General features: G+C 36.1%; 5 protein-coding genes and 4 pseudogenes across 10 annotated transcripts; 5 read left to right on the forward strand and 4 right to left on the reverse strand.

Annotated features, from left to right (window-relative positions):
• Positions 1-96: 96 nt before the first annotated feature.
• Positions 97-1,927, forward strand: LOC104755713 (protein HOTHEAD-like; annotated as a pseudogene). The gene is made up of 2 exons (XR_015587377.1): positions 97-267; positions 347-1,927. The product of XR_015587377.1 is annotated as a protein HOTHEAD-like (transcript).
• Positions 1,920-2,545, reverse strand: LOC104755711 (E3 ubiquitin-protein ligase MPSR1 pseudogene; annotated as a pseudogene). Its single transcript, XR_015587379.1, has one exon. The product of XR_015587379.1 is annotated as an E3 ubiquitin-protein ligase MPSR1 pseudogene (transcript).
• Positions 2,546-2,875: 330 nt separating this feature from the next.
• Positions 2,876-4,806, forward strand: LOC104755715 (uncharacterized). 2 transcript variants are annotated; one of them, XM_087496309.1, is made up of 6 exons: positions 2,876-2,985; positions 3,081-3,236; positions 3,316-3,404; positions 3,487-3,639; positions 4,143-4,298; positions 4,411-4,806. In XM_087496309.1, the coding sequence occupies exons 2-5, from the start codon at positions 3,116-3,118 to the stop codon at positions 4,293-4,295; spliced, it is 516 nt and encodes a 171-aa protein (XP_087352435.1). In that variant the 5' UTR covers positions 2,876-2,985; positions 3,081-3,115; the 3' UTR covers positions 4,296-4,298; positions 4,411-4,806. The 2 variants fall into 2 exon arrangements, with proteins under 2 accessions (XP_087352435.1, XP_087352434.1); XM_087496308.1 differs by having other exon boundaries at positions 2,912-2,992.
• LOC104755714 (ribonuclease 3) lies at positions 4,287-5,550 on the reverse strand. The gene is given in 5 exon segments (XM_087496307.1): positions 4,287-4,460; positions 4,463-4,689; positions 4,764-4,968; positions 5,127-5,285; positions 5,370-5,550. Coding segments are annotated over 5 exon segments (753 nt in total). The 5' UTR covers positions 5,478-5,550; the 3' UTR covers positions 4,287-4,406.
• A 167-nt stretch (positions 5,551-5,717) lies between these two features.
• On the reverse strand, positions 5,718-6,994 carry LOC104759216 (ribonuclease 3-like). The gene is made up of 4 exons (XM_010482169.2): positions 6,850-6,994; positions 6,569-6,724; positions 6,267-6,465; positions 5,718-6,178 (listed from the first exon to the last, which is right to left on the reverse strand). Exons 1-4 carry the CDS (start codon positions 6,955-6,957, stop codon positions 5,952-5,954), a joined length of 690 nt encoding a protein of 229 aa, XP_010480471.2. The 5' UTR covers positions 6,958-6,994; the 3' UTR covers positions 5,718-5,951.
• A 1,575-nt stretch (positions 6,995-8,569) lies between these two features.
• On the reverse strand, positions 8,570-9,675 carry LOC104755717 (ribonuclease 3-like). Its single transcript, XM_010478167.2, has 4 exons — positions 9,521-9,675; positions 9,278-9,433; positions 8,979-9,177; positions 8,570-8,895 (listed from the first exon to the last, which is right to left on the reverse strand). Exons 1-4 carry the CDS (start codon positions 9,620-9,622, stop codon positions 8,672-8,674), a joined length of 681 nt encoding a protein of 226 aa, XP_010476469.1. The 5' UTR covers positions 9,623-9,675; the 3' UTR covers positions 8,570-8,671.
• A 2,256-nt stretch (positions 9,676-11,931) lies between these two features.
• LOC104755718 (putative apyrase 4) lies at positions 11,932-14,734 on the forward strand. The gene is made up of 8 exons (XM_010478169.3): positions 11,932-12,832; positions 13,067-13,179; positions 13,278-13,385; positions 13,596-13,638; positions 13,743-13,931; positions 14,008-14,105; positions 14,221-14,417; positions 14,506-14,734. The coding sequence occupies exons 1-8, from the start codon at positions 12,220-12,222 to the stop codon at positions 14,663-14,665; spliced, it is 1,521 nt and encodes a 506-aa protein (XP_010476471.1). The 5' UTR covers positions 11,932-12,219; the 3' UTR covers positions 14,666-14,734.
• Positions 14,735-15,571: 837 nt separating this feature from the next.
• Positions 15,572-18,393, forward strand: LOC104755720 (putative apyrase 3; annotated as a pseudogene). The gene is made up of 8 exons (XR_015587380.1): positions 15,572-16,177; positions 16,293-16,405; positions 16,740-16,847; positions 17,076-17,118; positions 17,228-17,419; positions 17,513-17,610; positions 17,728-17,924; positions 18,023-18,393. The product of XR_015587380.1 is annotated as a putative apyrase 3 (transcript).
• Positions 18,394-18,832: 439 nt separating this feature from the next.
• LOC104759217 (putative apyrase 5 pseudogene) lies at positions 18,833-20,243 on the forward strand (annotated as a pseudogene). Its single transcript, XR_015586783.1, has 3 exons — positions 18,833-19,547; positions 19,642-19,924; positions 20,024-20,243. The product of XR_015586783.1 is annotated as a putative apyrase 5 pseudogene (transcript).
• The last annotated feature ends 13 nt before the right edge of the window (positions 20,244-20,256 follow it).

The following is a 20,256-nucleotide window of genomic DNA, read 5'->3' on the forward strand; positions in this document are numbered from 1 at the left end:
CAACAAAGAGAGCATCATGATCTCTAACCATGCGTTCTTTATTGTAACAAACTTTTTTCAGATTTCTTTATTTGTTGACCATCTTACCGGATCATTATAATGTCTACACACAAATCATCACTTAGACTCGCAACCTCTTCCACTTATAAACCAAATAAACCCTTTTCTTCAGACAAAAACTTGTCTCTGACTCAGAAAAATTAAGATTAGATATGTCTCATCTTGTGTTTCTCTTTATCATCTCCATGCTCATTAATCTGTCGCTAGGTATTAATGTAGAGTGACTTCTTGTTTTCAGTATATATGCCTTGAAGCTTTTTGATTAAATGTTGTTTGATGTTTTCAGGTCTGCAAATGCCTTACATGACCACAGATCCTAAAGATATCGCCGGCAAGTCATTCGATTACATCATTGTTGGAGGTGGAACTGCGGGATGTTCCTTAGCTGCTACTCTATCTGAGAAATACTCTGTTCTGGTCATTGAACGCGGTGGCTCGCCTTATGGAGATCCATTAGTAGAAGAAAGAACGAACTTTGGATACTCACTGCTGAATACAGATGACTACTCATCTGTTGCGCAAAGTTTCACCTCTCTAGATGGAATCGAAAACTACAGAGGACGTGTTCTTGGAGGATCCAGCGCTATAAATGGAGGATTTTACAGCCGAGCTAGCGATGAGTTTGTAAAGAAAGCTGGTTGGGACAAGGATCTAGTTCAAGATTCTTATAAATGGGTTGAATCTAAGGTTGTCTTCATGCCTGAATTGACTCAATGGCAATCTGTTGTGCAATTCGGGTTTCTTGAAGCCGGGTTTTATCCGTATAACGGGTATAGTTTGGAGCACACGCAAGGGACAAAGATCGGTGGAAGCATATATGATCAGTGTGGGAAAAGGCATACATCTGCAGATCTTTTGGGGTTTGGTAAACCAAATTGCACCACTGTTCTTTAAACGCAACTGTAAAGAGTATAATATTTGATGGTAATAAAACTCGCGCGGTTGGGGTTAGGTTTATGAAGAGTGATGGGAGCTCAAGTAAGACCTACAAAGTTCATGTTGAGAAGCATAAAGGCGAGGTTATACTAACAGCTGGAGCTTTAGGTAGTCCTCAGATTCTTCTCTTAAGCGGTATTGGACCAGAGAAGCATCTAAGAGATTTTGAGATTCCTGTAGTTGTTGATCTCAAACAAGTCGGAAGGAAAATGTCAGATAATCCAGGGATCTCTCTTCTTGTTGATAGATTCTCTCAAAACCGCACACTGGAGCCACCTCAAGTGGCAGCAATAGCGGAAGGTTTCAAGTTCATACTCGAATCCGAGGTTCTTCCAACTAACATTACCACAACAAGAATCTCCATAGCAGCCAAGATCGCGTTTCCTAAATCCAAAGGAAGGCTCAAGCTTAACAGCACAGACCCTAGGGAGAATCCGTCAGTGAAATTCAACTACTTAGAGAACAAGGAAGACCTTGACGCATGCCAAGAGATGGCTCTGCATCTTCAACATGTAGCAAGGTCAGAGACAGTGACGTTTTTCTTAGGGACACAGTCACAAGATAAGCTTGTGGCAGGTGACGAAGAGCTTAAGAGCTTCTGTGAAAAGAATGTGAGAACTTATTATCATTACCATGGCGGTTGCGTAGTGGGATCTGTCGTAGACGAACATTATAAAGTGAATGGTGTGAAGAGGTTAAGAGTCATTGATGGTTCAACGTTTGAAGAATCACCAGGGACTAACCCAATGGCTACAGTTCTAATGCTGGGAAGATATCAAGGAATCAAAATACTCAAAGAACGAGAAGCAGCGGAAGAAGAAAAAGAAAAGTATCTTAGCCCTCAAGGAAGCCCACAACCACAACCCTAAAACATTAAAATCTTTGTTTGTGTTGTTAATTAACCGCAATGAGAATGAATCATCTTCTTGAATTTGTTTCAATTTCAGCAAAAAAAAATACATTGAATTCGAGAAATTGATTTCAGAAAAAAAAAACAAAAAAACTAAAACTATACAAAGCTTTCTCATACGGTTCTCTAACCAAACCTAAAACCCTAAGCCTCTGTTTCATCACCTTGTCTTCTTCCGCCGACGGAGAAACCAATCCAGACCTCAACGTTCTTGTCTCCTTGCACTTGCTCAACAGGCATCTCGTACCTACACATAGGACACGTGGCGTGCCTCCCCAACCACTCCTCAACGCACTTTGAATGAAACCTGTGCTTACACGGCATCTCAGCCGCCACGTCACCTTTAGACCACTCCTCCAAGCAAATCGCGCAAGAACCCTTCTCCTTGTTATCATCTCCGATGACGACACGTGGCATACTCTCAACGGAAGCTTTCGTCGCCGGGGATCTCCCTTCTTTACCTCCGCCGCCTAGCCCAGGACCCGATCTGATCATCACCACTCTCGGATTCAACGGATCCATGGTGATCTCCATCTGATCAGCGTCGTCAGCAGCTTCTCTGGCGGCTACAGTTAAAATCAGCAGTAAGAAACGAGAGATACCATCGGAAAACATAGCGAAATCGTTCTCTGAAGACATCACGCTAACACAGTCGAGCAAAGAAAAGGAAAAAAGAGAGAATCTTTTTGAGAGAAGAAGAAGGAAAAAAGCAAACTTTATAGGGAAGAAGAATCTAAGAAGAAGGAGAAGAGAAAAAAATCGAAAGCGACGATGGAAGATAAGGTGGAAGAGAAGGGTTTTTGAGATTATATATGTTCGTGGAAGGTTACAGTAGTTTCCTGAATCATGAAGGAAGTGGTAATAACAGAGGAAACGAAGGTTATGGAAGACTCTAGAACCATTGACGACTCTTTAGACTTTCCTTTTTTTAATTAGTATTTACTATTTTATTATTTTCAAAATCTTATCCTCTTTCATTAATGGACAAAATAAAGGATATAGATAGTTTATAGTACTGTGGAATTAAATATTAAAAAAAATGATTTGTGTTATATCCAAAAACGCTGAGGAGAACATTTGTAAGAAGTATATTATTTTTTTCCAGAGGTCCATTGCTGCACATAAGGTGTTTGATTAAATTCCGCTGAGAAATAGTTTTTGTTTTGGTTTGTAGGTGTGTGAAAAATTTCGACTTTCGATGATTTACGAATGAGAATGGGTACCTCTCGCATGGCTGCTTTGAGTTCTCTCGCGTCTGTTCAGTTTAGAGTCTCTGACATTCTAGGAACTCGTCTGAAACCTTGTTTCCTTTATCCAATTCGAATGACAAGTAAGTGAGTTGGTATAGTTCGTCTTACTCTACCTTGCTTGCTTACTTGGTTCACTAATTTCTTGACCCTTTTTATAAGATATGTCTGTAAAGCCGTTTGTGATTGAAGCAAGAGGGAATGCTCGAGTTGAGAGTCCAAAAACCAGGAACATTAGGAGCAGGAAGAAGGTAACTTTTCTCTCAATGATACACAAAAGTTTGAATTTTTTTGCAACGTTGTTTAATTTGAAATTTTTTGTTTTTGGGACAGTTTAATGGAACACAAACAAAACCAAGGCTTTCAGTATTCTGTTCAGATAAACAACTGTATGCTATGTTAGTGGATGACTTCAACAAAAAGTGTTTGTTCTACGCTAGTACATTGCAGAAGTCCATTCGTGGAGATCCTCCATGTACTGTCACTGTAAGTTCAGTCCCCTGAATATTTTTGAATCATCTGTATCACCTGAAAGAATCGGAGTTTAGCTGGTTAAGTAGCATTTAGTTGGAGTTTGCTTTTGTTATCTAAGCCGTTTATAGTATTGAGGGCATTGTCTTTGCTCCACTCTTGGATCTTTGATAAGAGTTTAGTCGGTTAAGTAGCATTTTGTTGGAGCTTGCTTTGTTATCTACCCGGGTTAATAGTATTGGTGACATTGTCTCTGCTTCATTTGTTTTAGAATTGAGAACATGATTGCGTTACTTAGAGATTGCCGCATTGAGTTCCATGCTAGATAAGATAGAAAAAGATACTAGTCTAGATGATATTATTTGAAGTTACAACATCATCTAGACTAGTCTCTTCTATCTTATCTATCTTATAGAGACTAGACTAGTCTAGGAAACTTGTTCTTGAACAGTAGCTTTGTCATTTGGTTTGAAAGACCATGTCCAGTACAAGTCTGATTCCGTTTTAATGTATATCAGGAAGCAGCAAAACGAGTTGGAGAGGAGCTCATTAAGGCTTCTATTGACCTCAAGATTAACGAGATATCATCTTATGATCGAAATGGAAGTGCTCGAGGCGAAAGAATGCAAGCCTTTGAAATTGCAATCGCGCAACACGGATTCTTACCATAATAGGTTTAAACTCTTTTACTCAAAAACTCATTACATTCATCATATAGTTATAGAAGCTTTTTTGCCTTCACTCTCTTATTGAAACAAATTAAACGCTCACTCTCTTCGTTTCTAGGTAGTTGAAACTGAAGCCATCACACTTAGATGCTCACCAAGAGATTCTTTTTTTCCGGGGACTTTGGAAACTTGATCTTGGAAGTACATGATTTATCCGGAACATAAGGGCACTCCACAAACTCTTTAGCGTAATTATCAAGACATATATAGATCTGGAATAGCTGCTTATTCCCCTCTACATCTTCGTTGCATTCGATACCTGGTGCAAATCCGATCGCACACTTGATCGCGTTCTTGATCTCATTTAAACCGTAAAACCCATCATTTGGTTTAATTCCTACACATGATGAACATACAATGAATCAGAAAGTTTCCACGGTTTCGTTTTCTTCTTGAAACTGTTTTGTATACCTTTTTGTTTAAGGATGCTGAGGAAATTGATCTTTTGTCTGAATTTGAGATTGGTGTGGAAGTAAGAGTGTTGGTCGAAGACGGATTGGACACATGTGCCATGCTTGTTCCACTCGTGTTCCCATAGATTCGTCTCGTTACTTGGACATACCCACACTCCCCACTCTGTCCATTTCCTTTCCATTTTGCTTACTAGATCTGATATCTATCAATTGTTCAAGACTGATTCAGATACAATCCAAGAATAGTTTTGTAAAACTACTACGACTAATTGGTTGGCTTCACTACTTGTAAAACTGGGCTAGTAGATCCCAAAACCGAATATATAATTAAAATACAAAAAAAAAAAGGATGTAGATCAACCTTGGAGATATCGAAGAGATTGGTTTGGTCGCAAAAGGCAGGCCAAGTGCCATTGATGAACTGAGGCCAGAGTCCATGGATCATAAAATCCGGCGACTTATTGCCTTTCGTAGGAGGAGGACAACATCCTTTTTGGCTATCGCATATTGCTCCTGGCCACTGCAGATCATATACGTATAAAATTACGGTGTAAGATGTATGTATATATATTTGCATAAATGTATGTATTTGTTGGAAACGTACGTAGTTGACCCAGTAGAAGAAATTGAAGTCTGGTGCTGCTGTTTGAGATGACGACACGACAAGACTCTGTAAAATCAAGAAGCTTACGATGATGATTCCTCCTGTCATGTGTTTTTGCTCTCTTTGTTTCTTGACTTTTGGTTTTCTTTTTCTTGGATTTATTTCCCAGCAATTTTGTGACATTAATCATATACTTATAAAAAAACAAAAGGAGTTTGCCAAAAAAAAAAAAAAAAAAAAAAGGAAAGGATATGTTTCCAAAAAATGAATTTACTAATATTTATCTTCATTAGTTATTACGTTTGTTTATTAATTTATTATTCTCAACTTGTTTCTCGACAATGGATATGCATACAACAACTTCTTTTGTAGAAGAGACCAAAAAAAAAAAAAAAAAACACTCCTAATAATGATGGTATTTGAGTCTTTATTACAATGCTTAATTGGGTGGCCTAAATGTAAATTTAATGGGCTTTTGTAGCAGACAAATGTAATTGCCATTTCACACTTGAAAAGATAACAACAGAAGAGATAAAGACCTTGCATAACAAGAAACCATATATAAAACGCGTAAATATATAATTAGAACTTAGCAAACTGGAGTTTAGATGGACATTTTCCTCCTTTAGGCAAAACAGGACATTCGATAAACTCAGTTCCTGATGTATCAACACAAATGTAGATCTGATATAGCTGGTCATTACGCTCCCGATCTTTGTTACACTGGAGTCCTGGCGTAAATCCAATCCCATCTTTTATCGCCTTGGTGATCTTTTTCAGATCGTAGAATCCATCATCCGGGTTAATTCCTACAATTAATTACCAAAAGAAAATTAATGGTCATTGATAAGTTTAAAATGTATACACATGAATAGTAGTGGTTTTTATTATATATACCGGCGTTTGTGAGAGTTTGGAGAAGATTGGCTTTGTCTTTGAGTTTAAGAGCAGCCTCAAAGTATTCGTGTTGGTCCATTACTGATTCTGCGCACGTGCCATGCTTCTCCCATTCGTGTTTCCAAAACTTGAACCCTTCGTTGCTCGGACACGATAGTGTTGGCCAATTCTTTTTCATACTACTTAGCAGATCCTCTATCTATACATGCATTCATAATATATATATATATATATTTAAAAAAGTCATAGCTTAATAAATAAATATGAATATTACTCCATCATTTATGAATGTATATGTATACCTGAGACCTGTCAAATTTGCTGTCGGGATCGCAATTTGATGGCCATGAACTACTGTTATAATTAGGCCAAAGACCGTGGATGCCAAAATCTGCCGCAGGTTTGCCGGATGTTGGATAGCAACAAGAACTTTTTGTATCACAATAGGCTCCTGGCCACTACAAATATACATTAACAAACAACAATCACTTGGACATAAAATTTATATGTTTCACATAACGTTTATATATTTGTTTAAAAAAACATAACAAATTTATAAAATGGGTTAAATCAGAGGACAGACCTGAACAACAAAGTAGAAGAAATCAAAGTCTTCTTGAGATTGTGGAAGGTAAACACTTTGAAACATTAGAAACTTGAGGATACCCCCGGCCCAACCCTTTGCTCCCATCTTCTTGTTTTTTTTTTTTTTGCTATTCGTTTCTGTGATGCATGATTAAAGACATTTCGGCTTCAAATTTATACACAAATGCAAATTCCATATGATACCATTTTTAATATGTTATTCAACTATGATTATTGTTAAAATATTCGTGCTTAATCAAAAATGTATTCCCTTAAGCAATTATTTTAATATTTGGGGAAATTAAAGTCATTTATTTTTATTTTTGCTAAGCAAAAAGTCATTTATTTAAGGTCAGTAAACTCAATCTCATATTTTAGAAAACTGATTCTTATGCAATTCTCATCACTATTTTGTGCTTTTTAATTGTTTTGATATATTAATAGACTCTTTTTTTTGGGTCAAAAGATATATTAATAGACTTTGTTTTGAGAAATTTGTCACGATCAACAAATTTAGACAAATCAATCAATCATTAAAATTGACCAACTATTTTTGCATACTTTACAAAAACGTTATTTGCACTATGTTATGTTATCCAAGTCGCAGACCAACTACTTCAAATAGAAAAGGCCGTTTCCGCGGATTGATCCGATCGAGTGGAGATTAAAAAAAAAAAAACAAAGATTGACTTTAAATATTTATGAGGGATATTCATTTCTATTGTGCTTAGCCTAATCCCTTTAAAAATTTGGGAAGAAAGTATCGTATAAAAACAAAAACAAAAAAAAGTAAGAGGAGTGTACGTTACAGACTTACAGGCTTAGAACATGTGACCCAATATATAACCAACTAGCTAACGTTTAATTAATTATTAGCTAATTAATGCTTTGTAAGGAAGAGTCAAATGTAGTAATCGTAGCTAATTGATTAAGGATCTGTCTACAATTAGCGTCAAACGTGTTATATGAACCCTTTAAACGAAAAATGAATATAAGCAACATGAAATAACATAAAAATGTTGAAGAAGAAGGCCGCGAAGGTACGTGAAATTATAGAATTAGCGACCACTACTAATCCACTTCCCGGTGATTAATACTGGTTAGTTGGTCATGCTTTAACAATTAACAGCGTTATTTTCAAATTCACTAGCGTGTTTGATCATCGAATGAGTGTATTCATAAAATAAACGAGAGTTTTAGTCAACTGTCAACCTCAAACCTAGAGTTTTTTTTATATATATTTTTGTTTTGATTTTGTTTTTATTTGATTTGATTCGATTTGCGTATTACATAATTTCAATATATATAATCGAACCAATTTAAATATTTGATTTGACCATGTGTTATTTGTAAAAAAAATATATACATTGATCCAATGGTCTTGAATCCTAATTTTACCATGGTTACTTACTTACTTACTTAGTTACTTGTTTTAAAATCTCGATAAACCGCTCCGGTCCATGGTAAAATTAAGTCAGTAAACCTCAAGGTGACCCGATTCGATTCGGTCCCGCGTTTAGTACACCTCTCTTTCATGAATCCATATGCATTGGGGTTGAATTTTCATGAAATGTATGCTGCATAGTTAGAAATATTGCAGTATGTTTTACTCCACATCACATGTATACCAAAGTTTATGTTATTTAAACTTTAGATAAAAAAAAAAAAAAAAAAACAAGAAACTAGAAAAGATGCAACATAAGAGATATATAATTAACTAAGAGAAAAGAAACTTGATTGATAAGAGAAATTAGAAACGATAACAATAGAAGAGATCTGGCATAACAAGAAACCATAAATAAAACACGTAATGATATGATTTAGAACTTAGCAAACTGGAGTTTAGATGGACATCTTCCTCTAGGCAAAACAGGACATTCGATAAACTCACTTCCTGATGTATCAACACAAAGGTAGATCTGATATAGCTGGGAATTACGCTCCGGATCTTTGTTACACTGGAGTCCTGGCGTAAATCCAATCCCATCTTTTATCGCCTTGGTGATCTTATTCAGATCGTAGAATCCATCATCCGGGTTAATTCCTACAATTATTAAAAGAATATGGTCATTGATGAGTTTAAAATGTATACACATGAATAGTAGTGGTGTGTATGTATATATATACCGGAGTTAGTGAGGATTTGGAGGAGATTGGCTTTGTCTTTGAGTTTAAGAGTATTCTTAAAGTAATCGTGTTGGTCCATTACTGATTCTGAGCAAGTGCCGTGTTTCTCCCATTCGTGTTCCCAAAAGTTGAACCCTTCGTTGCTCGGACACGATAGTGTTGGCCAATTCTTTTTCATACCACTTAGCAGGTCTTCTATCTATACATTCATATACATAATTTATATTAGAAAAAAAAACCATTGCTTAAGAAATATATAGGAATATTACACGATCATTTATTTATGTATATATGTATACCTGAGATCTGTCAAATTGGCTGTCGGGATCGCAATTTGACGGATATGAACCATCTTTATAATTAGGCCAAAGACCGTGGATGCCAAAATCTGCGTCAGGTTTACCGGATGTTGGATAGCAACAAGAACGTTTTGTATCACAATAGGCTCCTGGCCACTGCACATATATAAATACAAACAAGTATTACTTAATTTGGTCATAAAATTTAGAAATGTTTCACAAAAAGTTTATCAGATTACATACCTGAACAACCAAGTAGAAGAAATCAAAGTCTTCTTGAGATTGTGAAACGAAAAGACTTTGAAACATTAGAAACTTGAGGATAGCCCAACCCTTTACTCCCATCTTTTTATTTTTTTTCCTATTCGTTTCTGTGATGCATGATTAGACATTTCGGCTTCCAATTTATACACAAATGCAAATTCCATATCCCTTGTAATACCCTATTTTTAATTTGTTAATTATTCATCTATTATTATTGTTAATGTCTTCGTGATTAATTAAAAAAGATGCGTATATCCGATCCCCTTAATACAATCCCCTTTTTAATAAAAGGGAAGTACACAACATTGTTTTGGTAGACTTTATAATTTTAATAAATTGTTATAAATGGTTACAAATAAGTTATACATAGGTTATTGATTAATCCATATATTAATTGTTACAAGTTGATAATTCATATATTAATGTTAACAAATAAAATCTTGGCAATTAATCACACTTAATCATGATTTCTGAGATTTTATTGTGAATTTCAAAATAAAATCTGACCTAACACCCTTCCAAGCTTTTAATATAAATCAATGTCTTTAAAACCGGACCGGAAAGTGAACCGGAAGTCTTTCGGGTCATTGGGTCAACAACTCAGACCGATTGAATTACGGGTCAATTAGTTTATTAGTTTGATTACATTTTATGAATATTATATCTACTTTTCTATAAATATATGAACAAAACATACATAGTTAAGTACTAAATAACTAAAATTAAACTTTTAAATGATTAGATAAAATAACTAACTGATTCTTTTATAAATAACAACATTTATTTTTAATTTGGTTTGAGTTTAAAGTGTGACGAAAATAAGATATTTTAATTTGAGACTGACAACCCGGTCCGACCCGCCGGTTCACGGGTTTTTTGCGGGGTTTTCTGGTTTTTTGCGGGTTTTATTTATTAGGTTTTTAGAGGTTACCCGGACCGGAATACCTATCGAGTTGTGGTTAGATCGAACCGATCGGCCAGTCCGATCCTGGTTAAAAAACATTGATATAAATTATTCAGATCTCCATTCACCAAAATACATCTCACATATTCATACAAAAAAATAATAATAATAATAACAATCATTTCTCAATTTACAATGCTAACCCGTCTTATAAATTATATTTTATTTTGAAATTATAATACAGATCAAAGGAATTTCAACCCGTGCTCTAGCACGGGTCCAAATCTAATTCTTTTAATATTCGGGGAAAAGTCATTTTTACGGTTTACAAGTAGATTGTAAACTCCCATCTCATATTTTAGAAAACTGATTGTTAAATTTTTAATCCTCTCAAGTCTCATACACTACAAAAAAATATGAGTTTTGTTAGCTCTAGAGAAATGTCAACTCTTAGAATCAACCAACTATATCTAAATCTACCACCTCCTATAAATATGTATGCATATTTTACAAAAACGTGGATTTGCACTACCCCCTATATACTATCCAAGGATCGCAGACCAAACTACTTAATTAAAGGCCAATTCGGCGCGGCGGACTGATCCGAGTGTAGATTTAAAAAAAAGGATTGACATTAAAATATTTATGATGAGGGATATCCATTTCTATCGTGCTCAACTGATATTAAAATTTGGGAAGGAAGTACTGTATGAAGAAATTAAAAAAAGTACGAGGAGGAGTATACGTTACAGGCTTACAGCATGTGAACATGTTGTTAAGGATCTGTCCAGGATTAGCGTTTAATGATTCGCGCTAATTAATGCTTTGTAAGGAAGGGTCAAATGTAACAATCATAGTTAATTGTTAAGGGATTTGTCCAGGGTTAGCGTTAAACGTGTTGTATATAATATATGAACCCCTTTAGCAAAAAAAAAAAAAAATGAAACATAATATGGAATAATGGAGGAAAAGGAAGGTACGTCGAATTATAGAATTAGCGACCACTACTTATCCACTTCCTCGTTGATTAACAACACGTGCTTACCGATTATGTATAATAATTAATAGTCAACTGGTCATGGTTTAACAGCGTTATTTTGAATCCACTATCTAAAACCGCAAAAGAAAAAATGATCCTACAAACTTTTCGTGTTTTATTTTTTATCAACCACGAGACGAGAGAGTATTTCATAAAATAAATAAGAGGTTTTCGTGTTTTATTGTATTTGTCTGATTTGAATTGATTTGGTTTGAGTATTTACATAATTTCAATTATCAGACGAATTTAAATATTTGATTTAATCGTGTGTTATTTGTAATAATAAAATAATCAATAGTCTCTGAATCCTAAATTTTGTTACCATGGTTACTTGGAATAAACCGATCCGGTCTATGAAAGATAGACTTGATTGATACGATTACTTAAAAGTTAAAACCGGAGTCACCCGCGTTTACTACACCTCCACTTCGCTTAGAAGGATCCGATAATCAAACGGTTTGAAGTATAACCCGACCCGGTCCAAATTGTGAGGAGCAGGTGTGTAAATTCGTAAAAAAGGCGCTCCACTCGAGTCGACCAATAATTTCCGTCACCACTACGAAATCGGAGACTGAGAGCTTCATCGACGGCACGGCGGTCTCCGATCACACTCCTGATCTCCGATTATACAACTAGGTTCACGATAATTGTTGGATTTTTTACGTTTCGTTTGCGTACACGTTCAGATCTCATGATCCCTTATCCGTTATTTTCGTTAAAGCTCCTTAAACCTTGATGCAACGGCCTAGTGCTCGTTCCAGGTTGAAATTCAAATCAGATATGATAGATCCTCCCGAGGTTGAGACTTCACCTGGTCACAACCACCGATCATCGCCGTCCACACTCGCTAAACCCAAGTCAAAACGAACCAAATCGATTATTTTGTTAATCGTTGCTTCTGTAGCTATCGCGTTGGGGTTATTGTTTGTTTGCTTTTCAATCGTACGCTCTCGAAGGAATCAGAGAGTTTCGCTGCTCAAGTACAGCGTCGTTATCGATGGCGGGAGTTCGGGGACCCGAGTTCATGTGTTCGGGTACCGGGTTGAATCCGGGAAACCGGTGTTTGATTTCGGAGAGGAGAGTTACGCTAGTTTTAAGTTGAGTCCTGGTTTGTCTGCGTATGGTGATAATCCGGAGGGAGTGAGTGAGTCAGTGACGGAGCTTGTGGAATTTGCTAAAAGGAGAGTTCCTAAGAGAGTGTTGGAGGAGAGTGACATTAGGTTGATGGCTACTGCTGGAATGAGATTGCTTGAATTGTCTGTTCAGGAATGGATTCTTGAAGTTACTAGAAGGGTTCTTAGATCTTCTGGGTTTAGTTTTAGAGAGGAATGGGCTTCTGTTATCTCTGGTTAGTTTTCTTGAGCTGTTCTTTAAGATTAGGGAATCTTAGGAGAGTGTTTGGTTGAGATGTTTAAGTTTACCTTCAGTTGATGATCTTGAATGAATTCTTGTTAGTATTGGAGTGGTTTGGGATGAGACTTTTGCTTAAAGTTTTAGCTTAGTTGAGTGAGTGATAGTAAAATGTGTCCCATCCATTAAAGATTATGGTGCTAATTACTGGATATCATGGAAAATTGTTCAGGATCTGATGAAGGTATATATGCTTGGGTTGTTGCAAATCATGCGCTTGGTTTGCTTGGAGGTGAACCTTTAAAAACAACTGGAATTGTTGAACTCGGTGGGGCTTCTGCTCAGGTTTAGTTTTTTCCCCTGTCAAATCTGTTATCGATATAGCTTAACTGTGTGATAATTGATCGACTGTTAGGTGATGACTGTTTGTTGCATTCATTTAGGTAACATTTGTGTCAAGTGAGCTTGTGCCTCTGGAGTTCTCGCGTACGTTAGCCTATGGGAATGTCTCATACAATCTCTACAGTCACAGCTTCCTCCACTTTGGGCAGGTAACTGCTGAGAGCAGAGTATATTGTCTGAAGTTGTTTTCTTTGATTTGCCCTTTTTAAATGTTTGGAAACTTAGTGTAGTTGTGTCCCTGTTAGCTGCTTAGGGTCTCTGATTTCTATGCTTCCGCAGAATCGTAGGACATGCTACCTAACAAAGGATTTTTATCCGTTATAATGTTTAACAAGCTATTAACTTTTGTCTTCTCGCAGGATTCAGCACAAGAAAAGTTATTGGATTCACTACAAAACTCATGTTAGTTGTTGATAAATCTTTGAAATAATTGCAATTTGGAGTTTTGGCAATTGAAATAAGTTTTTTCCCCCTCAAATTTCAATATAGTGTTTCAATCCTTGCAGCTGCAAACTCTGCAGGGAAAGGAAGAGTTACTGACCCTTGTGTTCCTAGAGGATACACCCTTGAAAAAAGTTCACAGAAAGATTCATCCGGATTCTTAGCTGAAAAAAGGTTTACAGCTTCACTTCAAGCTGCTGGTAATTTCTCAAAATGTCGATCCGCCACATTGGCAATGTTGCAGGAAGGAAAAGGTAAACTCACATAATTGATATTCTGAATATTGTTTACTGTGTCAATTTTCTATCTCTTATTGGTTTTACTTTACAGAGAAATGCCCTTATAAGCATTGTTCTATTGGATCAATATTCACACCTAATCTTCGAGGAAGTTTTTTGGCTACAGAGAATTTCTTCCACACCTCGAAGGTAAAAATCCTTTTAATCTCATGTTAGTCGACGTCATGATTCGATCTGAATGTCTGGAGAATTAATTGTTTGAACACTGGTCATTTGGTCTTATACATTTTTCTGTATGATTCAGTTCTTTGGGTTGGGAGAAAAGCATTGGCTCTCTGAACTGATATTAGCCGGAAAGAGATACTGTGGAGAGGAATGGTCGAAACTGAAAGTGAAATATCCAACTTTTAAGGACGAGAATTTGCTTCGGTATTGTTTCTCATCAGCATATATTGTCTCAATGCTTCACGACAGTCTTGGTATTGCTCTCGATGATGAAAGGTAACAAAGTAATTTAGATCATTTCAGTTTTTGGGTCTTGATCTAAAATTATGTCATCTTTTTAATAATAATTATTATTACTATGCAGAATTGGGTTTGCTAGTAAAGCTGGACAAGACATACCACTTGATTGGGCATTGGGTGCTTTTATCCTAAATACTGCCACATCCACTTTTGATTACAATGGTAAATCTAGAAAAATTCTTGACTCGAGTAACTTAGCCAGATACAAAAACGATATTAGTTAATATTGTTTTTACTATATAAAAAAAGACACTATTTCACATAAAACAAGTAAATTATTATCATTACGTTAACTCGTGTTTAAGCTATACATTCGTCATATTAGTCTCCTTTTGTGTAATTAGTTGGCCACCCATAACAAAAAAAAAATTGAAACCAATTTGAATTAGAGTGTGATGTGTAAGGGTTTGTGTGAATCTTTTGCACTTTTTACATAACTTTCAAAACATTTTAGCTGTAAAAAGTGTCATAAATGCATATTAATTACCACGAATGAGTAGCAAACAGTGTTATACATATCATTTGTTCAATTTTACAAAGGAATATACCCCAAAGCATGTGTCGACCAACGTAACATAAGAAAATAATAAAAATCAGCAGAGAGGGCTTTAAAGGGAAGATATCAAAAGCTTTGGTTACCAATATAATTTCTCGACAACCAATGAGGGACGAGATCAAGAGCCATTGAGATGTATAGCCAGTGATGGCTGTTGATTGAGAAACTGTCCCACGGCCAGTGATGATTGTGTTAGACACGTTTTTTTACTCGAATAAGTATAAATCAAGAAAATAGATAATTGAATTACTAATTTCCAGAAATTTCTTGTCTCCAAATCATTATTGAACCGAAATATAATTTATTTTATACTGAGAGTAGGTGTTGAAATTCATTACTTAAGTTGTAGGTCTTCGAACGGCAATTTCTAACTTCAATTGTGAAATCAGATTCTCTAAGAGGAAGACTCACTAGCTATTGGGTTACGTTATTTTATTTTAATTTGTTTTCTCTTGCGTTATTTGCACTACGTTTATTGCTATTGCGTTACGTCTTTTTTATTTAAATTTTCTTGCGTTTTTTACTATTGATTATTTTGTTAGTTACGGTTCCTTAGACGTTAACGCAACGGATGTCATGCTCATTCCAGGTTGAAAGATGGATGCTCTCAAGGTTCAGATTCTACCTGAGCACCAATCATCGCCGTCGTCTACGTACACGCTCGCAAATCCTAAGTCGAACCCCACAAAATCGTTGATCATGCTACTGTTCATCGCTTCCGTGGCTGTTACGTTAGGGCTACTGTATGTTTCCAATTCAAATTCAGCACTAGTCTCCGGAAGTTTGCTTTGCCCTAGAACTTCGCTCAGGTACAGCGTCGTTATCGATGCCGGGAGTTCGGGGACCCGAGTTCATGTTTTCGCGTACTGGTTTGATAAGTACGGTGAACCCGTTTTCGATTTCGGAGAGAAGCATTACGCTGATATGAAGTTGACTCCTGGTTTGTCAGCGTATGCTGATAACCCCGAGGGAGCAAGCGTGTTAGTGAAGAAGCTTGTGGAATTTGCCAAGAATAGAATCCCCAAGAGGAAACTGAGGAAGAGTGACATTAGGTTAATGGCGACTGCTGGGATGAGATTGCTGGAAGTGCCTGTTCAAGAACAGATTCTTGACGTTACAAGAAGAGTTCTTCGATCTTCTGGTTTTATATTTCGTCACGAATGGGCTACTGTTATCTCTGGTTAGTATTTCTTTTCGTTTTTGGGAATCAACTCTTCTTGTAACGTCAAGAAATATCTTGATGCAGAGCAATGGAATATCTTCATATGCTAATTATTGGGAAATATATTATTCAGGATCTGATGAAGGTATATATGCTTGGGTTATTGCCAATCACGCACTTGGTTCGCTTGGAAGTGATCCGTTGGAAACAACGGGGATTGTTGAACTCGGCGGGGCTTCTGCACAGGTTTTAGTCTCTTCTCTCTCACATATGTTATCGAGACAAATGTATGTACGTGGCTGGATGCTGACAAAAACATGCAAAAATAATAGATTTTTTTTTTTATATAGGAAAAGTCAATATTACTATGCACAGCAAAACTACGGAAAGAAAAATCAAGTATATATATAGCTTAGAGCCTTAGACTTAATACAACATTGTGTTTCGATTTTCTTACAACTTTTTTTTCTCTCACAAATTTAGAAACAACGGAATACTACAACTAGGTATAAAAGTCAACTATATATGGTGGTAAATGTCTATTATAAGCGAAGACTTTTTTTTGTGCATTTTGGCTTAGGTGACATTTGTGTCAAGTGAGCATGTGCCTCCTGAGTTCTCGCGTACGATAGCCTATAAAAATGTTTCATACACAATCTACAGTCACAGCTTCCTCCACTATGGGAAGGTACGTAACTTTTTGTGACCAAAGCTTTTTATTTTTTGAGTACTTCTTTTCTTTGGTGTTCATCCTTTTAAAAAGTTGTTAGTAAAGTTTTTTTCTGTAATTGTGTCCCCTATCTAATCACTTAATTTATTTATTTTCCCCTCAAAATTGTATATAACGCTACCAATATAACGGATTTTATCCTTTGTCCTAATTTTCAAAAAGCTATAATTTTTTGTCATCTTGCAGGATGCAGCTCTAAAAAGGTTATTGGAATCACTTCAAAACTTAGGTTACTTTCTTAATAAATCCTTAAAGTAATTACACTTTTGCAATTAGGTAATTAAAATAATTTTTTTTACCCCTCAAAACTCATATATATGGTGTTTCAATCCAAACAGCTGCAAACTCTACAGGGGATGGAATAGTTGATGACCCATGTACTCCTAAAGGGTACATCTACGACACAAGTTCACAGAAATATTCATCCGGATTCTTAGCTGATGAAAGCAAATTGAAAGGCTCCCTTCAAGCTGCTGGTAATTTCTCAAAATGCCGATCCGCTACGTTTCAACTTTTACAAGAAGGAAAAGGTAAAAGATCTCATTATTGGTATAGCTGAATAATATCTTCCCTTGCTCTTGATCTCTTATGGGTGTAGTTTTGGTACTTTACTTTGTGTACAGAGAACTGTCTATATAAGCATTGTTCTATTGGATCAACATTCACACCTGATCTTCAAGGAAGTTTTTTGGCTACATCAAATTTCTACTATACCGCTGAGGTATTATATTTCTTGAAGTCTCATGACGTCAATAATATATTTCTGAATTTTGTGGAGAAATAGTTTGAAGATTAAATTGTCTTATATATATATATATTTGTCTAAAATTTGAATCAGTTCTTTGAGTTGAGAGAAAAGGGTTGGTTGTCTGAATTGATTCCAGCCGGGAAGAAATATTGTGGAGAAGAATGGTCAAAACTGAAATTGGAGTACCCAACAACCGAAGAAGAATTTTTGCGTGGGTATTGCTTCTCATCGGCATATATTATCGCAATGCTTCACGATAGTCTTGGTATTGCTCTTGATGATGAAAGGTAAACGATAATTAATGCATAAATTCAAGAACATTTATAGATATCTCAATGTCGGATTTTGGACAAAGATATAAAACTATGTTTGTTTTTGTCTGCAGAATCAAGTATGCGAGTAACGCAGGAGAAAAACACATACCACTAGATTGGGCATTAGGCGCTTTTATCCTAGATACTGTTACACCCACTTCTTACAAAGGTGGTAAATCTAGAAAACATCTTGGCTTTTTTTAAGTAACGTAGCCAATTACAAAATATGAAATCATATTTTTGTATTCTACGTTAAATTGTGTTTGAAAGTTGAAACTATCATTTTTTTTCTTTTCAATGTAATAAGTTAGCTACGCCCTTTGGTGGGTGTGTATGAATAATTTTCCCCTGCGTGGGATTGTCTGTTCTCGTTAGTGGGACTGTATTGTATGCAGTTTTTGTTGTGTTCTTCTCAATATATAATATATAATGCTTTGAAACATCTCAATCAATTACCACTACTAGATTCTTAGTCTGAAGCTATATTCGCATAACCCAACAGAGATATATAAAACTTTTAATGGGGACCATATGAGCATGGGATTGGCTAAGAACTTGGACCACCGCGACAGACGACAATCCTTTGTTGGCAAGTCCTTCTATTTTGGGATCGGATGGTACACGTTTTTTTAATTGGTTGTACTTTTCTTCAACAGTTTAGGTCTACAACAAAATTAGAGATAATTTGATTACCAGTTTCTTATCCTGTGAATGATTGGTTTTGTAAAAGATATTATATACAGTAGGTCTATAGAATATAGTTCATTTTTAGTTATATATAAGTCTTCCAAAGGCCATTTGGGACGACTCCAATTTCTCATCTGTATCTGTTACAAAATCAAATTCTAGTCTAATTCAGAAGAATACACAAAGAGAAATTGCCTCAGTTACGTATTTTTTTCACTACGTTTATATTGTTATTGATTTATTGTTTCATTTTTCGTTATCGTTCCTGTAAAATTAAAAGTAGATGCAATGCTTGTTCCTCCAGGTTAAACATATAAAACCAGAGATGGATGCTCTCAAGGTTCAGATTCTACCTGAGCACCAACCATCGCCGTCGTCGTCGACGGACACGCTCACTAACCCCAAGTCGAAGAAAGCCACGAAAACGATTATCTTGCTAACTGTCGCTTCCGTAGCTGTCACGTTAGGGTTACTATTTGTTTTCGTTTCAGATTCAGCTCTGTTCTCCAGGAGTTTGTTTCAAAGAAGTTCACTCCGGTACAGCGTCATTATTGATGCTGGGAGTTCCGGGACACGAGTTCATGTGTTCGAGTACTGGTTTGAGTCCAGGAAACCCGTTTATGATTTTGGTGATGAACGAACACTACGCTAGTTTGAAGTTGAGTCCTGGTTTGTCATCGTATGCTTATAATCCGGACGGAGCGAGCGAGTCAGTGGCGGAGCTTGTGGAGTTCGCCAAGGGGAGAGTTCCCAGTGGAATGCTGAAGGAGAGTGACATTAGGTTAATGGCTACTGCTGGAATGAGACTGCTTGACGTGCAAGTTCAGGAACAGATTCTTGACGTTACAAGAAGAGTTCTTAGATCCTCTGGGTTTAACTTTCGCGACGAATGGGCTACGGTTATCTCTGGTTAGTTTTCAGAATAAATATATCTTTATTGATGGAATACCATTGTTGTTTAAGATAACTTCTACCACACCTCCAAGGTAATAATTAATCCCATAAACTGATGTTGGTCGACGTAAAGACTTCTCTATGGATATATTATTGTTTGAACATTGGTCTTATATATGTTTTTGTCTGAATCAGTTCTTTGAGTTGGAGGAAAATGATTGGCTGTCTGAAATGATTCCAGCTGGGAAGAGATTTTGTGGAGAAGAATGGTCGAAACTGAAAGAAAAATACCCAACAACTAAAGACAAGTACTTGCATCGTTATTGCTTCTCATCAGCATATATAATCTCAATGCTTCATGATAGTCTTGGTGTTGCTCTTGATGATGAAAGGTACATATTATTATTGGTCAAGTTCAAGATTAGTCAGTTTAGGTTTTGGTACAAAAAAAATGAACCAAAAAGCTATATATGTTTGTTTTTTGTATGCAGAATCAAGTATGCGAGCAAAGCAGGAGAAGAAAACATACCACTAGATTGAGCATTGGGCGCTTTTATACTAAACACTGCCACACCCACTTCTGATAACAGTGGTAAATCTAGAAAAATGCTTGGCTTTTAAGTAACGTAGTCAAATACATAAATGAGTGTAGTTGACTCAGAAATTGTATTCTACGTTACATTGTGTGTTGAAACTATTGTATTAGTAGTCGTCGATCGTTTCC

This window comes from Camelina sativa, chromosome 17, assembly GCF_030686135.1.
Source record: "Camelina sativa cultivar CO46 ecotype springtype chromosome 17, ASM3068613v1".
Taxonomy (NCBI): domain Eukaryota; kingdom Viridiplantae; phylum Streptophyta; class Magnoliopsida; order Brassicales; family Brassicaceae; genus Camelina; species Camelina sativa.